At 46.8% G+C, this 5000-nt stretch overlaps 1 protein-coding gene across 1 annotated transcript in view; it reads right to left on the bottom strand.

Annotated features, from left to right (window-relative positions):
• LOC134440831 (dickkopf-related protein 1-like) overlaps positions 1–724 on the bottom strand; it is a 2053-nt gene extending 1329 nt beyond the window's left edge. Inside the window, exons 1-2 of the mRNA XM_063190976.1 lie at positions 374–724; positions 68–209 (exon numbers count right to left, since the gene is read on the bottom strand). Coding sequence (XP_063047046.1) covers positions 68–209; positions 374–595 — 364 coding nt within the window. The 5' untranslated portion in view covers positions 596–724. The remainder of the gene's footprint in view (positions 1–67; positions 210–373) is intronic.
• Between the last annotated feature and the right edge of the window lie 4276 nt (positions 725–5000).

The raw sequence follows: 5000 nt of genomic DNA, 5'->3' as shown, positions 1-5000 counted from the left end.
TTCTACTCTGTCTTGGGGTGGTCTCAATTTATTTTTTGGTTAGCAGTTTATCTGCGTGTGCTCTTACCGTTACTGCACCGGTTCCCCGAGCAGCACATGGCGTCTCTGCCACACCGCTTCCTCCGTTTACGACATGGGAGGCACGCGCCACGGGACTCGTTACAATACTCGTTGGCTCCACACTGCCGGTCTGCCTTGCAAGTCGAGGGCTAAACAACAGAGGACATTCACAATTCAGTACCTAGTAAAGGCATACCTGGTTCAGGTAAATGGACAAAACAGGCGCACCTCACATCTGGCAGCTGGTGCCTGGCGCACAAAACATCACCGGGTAGGCATTTCAAGAATAAATGCATTGCCTACTGATACTTACCGAGGAGGTGCCGGTGGCCCCCGGCTTCCCAACCCCTATCACCGAGGGTGATGCACGGGGACTGACGCTGACTGACTGGCTGGGATTGGAAGCTCCGCCACCGGGTAGATTCTTGATTGAGTTGGAGTTCAGCACCGCGGAGTTCGCTTGCGCATTCCTCAGGTAGCCGCCAAAAAGCGCCAGGTAAACGGCCACGAAGGTAGGCACGGAAAAGGTGTGCATGTTCACAATCCTCCTTCTGTGAAAAGCGTCGCTACGGTCCGTGGAGAGGTTTCTGGAGTGTAATGAGACAAAATGGTCCGCGGCATTCAGCGGGGATGGTAGTCCAATGCGCGCAGATCTCACTGCCGTGCCGTGCGTCCTCTGAGCTCCCTGGTGGATGCTCCAAGCTTTATAGAGACGGACCTGAGTCTTCATTCCCGCCCCCACTCCCCCCTCTCTGTCTTTCTCGCGCTCTCCCCCCCCCCCCTCTCTCTCTCTCTCTCTCTCTCTCTCTCTCTCTCTCTCACACACACACACACACACACACACGCACACTGCAGACGTTGTCTTTCTCAATGCGTGTGTGTGTGCATGCACGCGTGCATGTTTGGCGAGTGGTAAACTATGACATAGGCGGGGGAAAGACTTTCAGAGATAGCTATTCTTTACGCACGGGAGAGAGAGAGAGAGAGAGAGAGAGAGAGAGAGAGAGAGAGAGAGAGAGAGAGAGAGAGAGAGAGAGAGAGAGAGAGCAAGGGGCGCGTTTCCCAGCCGAGTTCACCTCATTTCTTACTACATTTCTTACTACACAATCCACCCCTTTCACAACCTTTACCTTTTCAGTCGTATTCCATGAGTATTGCGCAAATTCATTTAAGTTGAGATGCCTTCATTCATTTAACATTTATAAATGTTTGACAAGGTCAAATGTCAGCAAAAGATAAAAAGGCAATAGTATTTATTAGTATTTGCAGTATGTTATTTTGAGACATTTTAGCAGGGTAAATGAAGTGAGCGCTGTCGGGTTGGTTGCATGCAGAAACATGTTTGACAGTGTGCAAATGGGAGAAGTGGCTCTCCATAATCACCTCCCCAACGGGATGATCGACTGGCCATTTGCTGCTCATAATTAACGTTCATGAGCTGTTGATAGCTCACAGCACACGCTGTCCTCCGCAAACACGCGACTGAGATAGCTTAACTGCAAGTGCGCCAAAGCACAATGGGTGTGAAGTGCTAAGCTTTGACTCACAGTGACACCCACCCTGTTTGCAAATGGCAACGTGCGGTCTTGTGTTACGGATTCTCTGCTTGGCGGTTATCCGGTGTTGTCCCGTCATGAGAATGCCTTCACCCGTCTACGTGTGCGCTTTCACGTGGCCGCGCATACTTCGGAGAGGCGAACACACGAATCAGCAGCACTTGTGCACGTAACCTCAGTGCCAAATATTCCTATGAACAAGCGAAGTTGCTGTTCAATACGTGAGCAGCAAACATTGCAATATAACTGATAGCTGATTTATTTTTTCCAAACACGTGTAAAATATTCCATTATTAAACTCTTCTTCCATCCACGCCACCAATTACGCACAGTTGCATTTTTCTATCAAACCTTTTAATTGTATTCCATTTCACTTTGAAACCGCCAAATAAGTGCACATACATTGTCGGCTGCCGTATTTGCCAGAGATAAGGGGACTGGAGCAGGTGCAGTCTTCCTTATTACGCCTGGTCACCTCCGGTACAGAGGCAGAGATCGCGCTATGGCACCACCTAGTGGCAGCATTACAGAGCTCCACCAAATGTGTGTATGAAGTAATTCACACATTTTAGCCTGTAGTGGCTGCAGTTCATTGAAGCAGCCGTAATTAAGTGATCATAGGTATTGTGATTTGAATGGAATGTTGAATACATTATACATTTTTGTCACAAGGACGTTATACGACCCAGTTAAGACCAACCGTCTCTTGGTGGCTATGCTTATAGGCCCCCATCACTGGTTAATTGGGTAGTCCTGGAGCTCACTCTGCATAATTAAGATATATTTGTTTAGGGCCCCTCGCGGTCTTAAGGTACTCCCTACTTTCGTGGCTTTCCTGTTTAGGAGCAAGGCCCCTTTGATTATAACACACACAGACATGCATGGAAAAGTAACTAGTCTTTATTTCCGCGTTTATAAAGTTTACACCAGGCACTCCGCAAGGAGACTGGCCCAAAAAAAACATTGCTTGGGATGGGATGGACAAACAAAAACCAGTGAGAAAGTAAATAGAAGCACTCTTGCTTTCGGGAATCACAACAACTTTCAACAAGTTTCTTCTGTATGTAGCTGGGTTTTGTATTGCGAGGAAGCACACTTGGGGACAATATTTCAGCATTTCCCTCGTATGTGTCACACATGAATATACCAAATCGAAGTTGAACTGTATTTATATACATCTGATCTGTGTCGTAAGTGGATGCAGACAACATACAGTTCAGCCTTTCTGCCAAATGCTAGTGCTGGAGGGCAGCTTTTCATCCTTACCATCTGTGGCGTGCCTCAAATGTTTTTTTTTTAATGTTTGAGAGACTGTTGGCCCTGAGAAACAGAGAACTCCTTTTTGTTCTTTTTTTTATTTTTTTGGATTGTTTTATCATAAATTGAACCCGAGCACTGATAGGCAACCACTAATCTCATAAGAATTTCAGACCACATTTTCTGCATTTGAAAATGTTATAGCAACAACCGCATGACGTACAGTACAATACATGAACAGATGAGACCAAGGCCTTATTTTTTGCCCATTGTGAATTTGAACTGTGAATGAAATGAAACATGAAATAAGATGACATGCTACTGTGTGTTGGGTTTGGGGATGGGCCCTGTTTCAAGCTTTCCATCGGCACATCATCTCTGCTTGCTCCTCGTGGACCTGCATTATTGGTCAATAGAGAAAAAGTACACATGTAGGCTACGTATGCAGTGGTGTAGTCTACTTTTTTATGGTGGGTATACTGTATATTTTAGCATTTTTTGAAGTGGGTATACTGTATATATTTGTGCTATTCAAAACAATGGATCAATCAATTTTAAGTGGGTATACTGAAATCCCTGAAATTTTGAAGAGGGTATACTCCGCGTATACCGTATACCCGTATACCCGTATACCCGTATACCCGCGTTCTACGTAGACTACACCACAGTACGTATGGTTCCACCATCATAGGGACTGACTGACTGGATGTGTTATATTGCAATGTCACAGGATGCAAAAGGGATACCAGCCCTCAGGTCTCGCCATCTGTTTAAAAAGAAGTGCTACAGTACTCTACTGAGAGGAGAGGAGGGGAGAAGAGGGGAGAAGAGAGGAGGGGAGAGGAGAGGAGAGGAGAGGAGGGGAGAAGAGAGGAGGGGAGAGGAGAGGAGAGGAGAGGAGAGGAGGTCAGGAGCTCAGGACAGGAGAGGAGAGGACAGGACAGGACAGGAGAGGAGAGGAGAGGAGAGGAGAGGAGAGGAGAGGAGAAGAGAGGAGAGGAGAGGAGGGGAGGGGAGAAGAGAGGAGAGGAGAGGAGATGAGAGGAAAGGAAAGGAAAGGAGAGGAGAGGAGAGGAGGGGAGGGGAGAAGAGAGGAGAGGAGAGGAAAGGAGAGGAGAGGAGAGGAGGGGAGAGGAGAGGAGAGGAGAGGAGAGGAGAGGAGAGGAGGGGAGAAGAAAGGAAGGGAGATGAGTGGAGAAGAGAGGAGGAGAGGAGAATAGAAGAGCAGAGAGGAGAGGAGGGAAGAGAGGGGAGAGAGGAGAGGAGTGAGGAGAGGAGCGAGGAGGAGAGGAGAGGAGAGGAGAGAGGAGGAGAGGAGAATAGAAGAGAGGAGAGGAGAGGAGAGGAGAAGAGGGGAGAGGAGAGGAGAGGAGAGCAGGGGAGAGGAGAGGAGAGGAGAGCAGAGGAGAGGAGAGGAGATGAGAGCATCTCAATGCAGCTAGGGTAAGCTTGGTCTTGAAGATGACAAATACACCTCCTATTTCAACCTTGTCGTGTTGTTTAGTGTCAAGCTTGACAAATACACCTCTTTTGTCCACAAACTGGAATCCATCAAGAGCAGACTACAGACACACACATCTTGTCATAACCCTTTGCACAACATGATTTCATTTCTGCATGTATAATACCAATGAATAATGACTGTAATGGAAATGCCATTAACCACAGTGTTGCCACCTTTGTTTATTACACAAACGGAGAGAAATCAAGAAAACAACAAATAGATCATTGTGAACTGTTCACAGGACAGCCCTAAATCCATGAGGTCCAGACCAGTGGATGATGGATAATGATGAGGATGATGGTCAGAGAGGGTTTATGCCATTTGTATTAAGGCACTTGATTTAACACTGATGATGATGATGATGATGATGGTTGGGGTGGTGTATTGTAACAATAAACACATAGTGACTGCACTCATCGAGCCAGCTCAAGCTCGATGTGAATGACTGCAAGAGCAAAACACAGGCAAAACAAACTATTCACAGGGAAAACAGTTAAGGCCCAAAGTGCTTTCTAATCACCTATAGCCACAACCGGTTGTACAGTAACATGTTTTCATTTCGCTTGTGTCCCAGGTGTGAATACTTGAGTACAATAGCCTTTCACAATACTGTTGACCTCATA

This window comes from Engraulis encrasicolus, chromosome 24, assembly GCF_034702125.1.
Source record: "Engraulis encrasicolus isolate BLACKSEA-1 chromosome 24, IST_EnEncr_1.0, whole genome shotgun sequence".
Classification (NCBI taxonomy): Eukaryota; Metazoa; Chordata; class Actinopteri; order Clupeiformes; family Engraulidae; genus Engraulis; species Engraulis encrasicolus.
The sequence above is the reverse complement of the archived record's forward strand: the minus strand, read 5'-3'. Positions and strand labels throughout refer to the sequence as shown.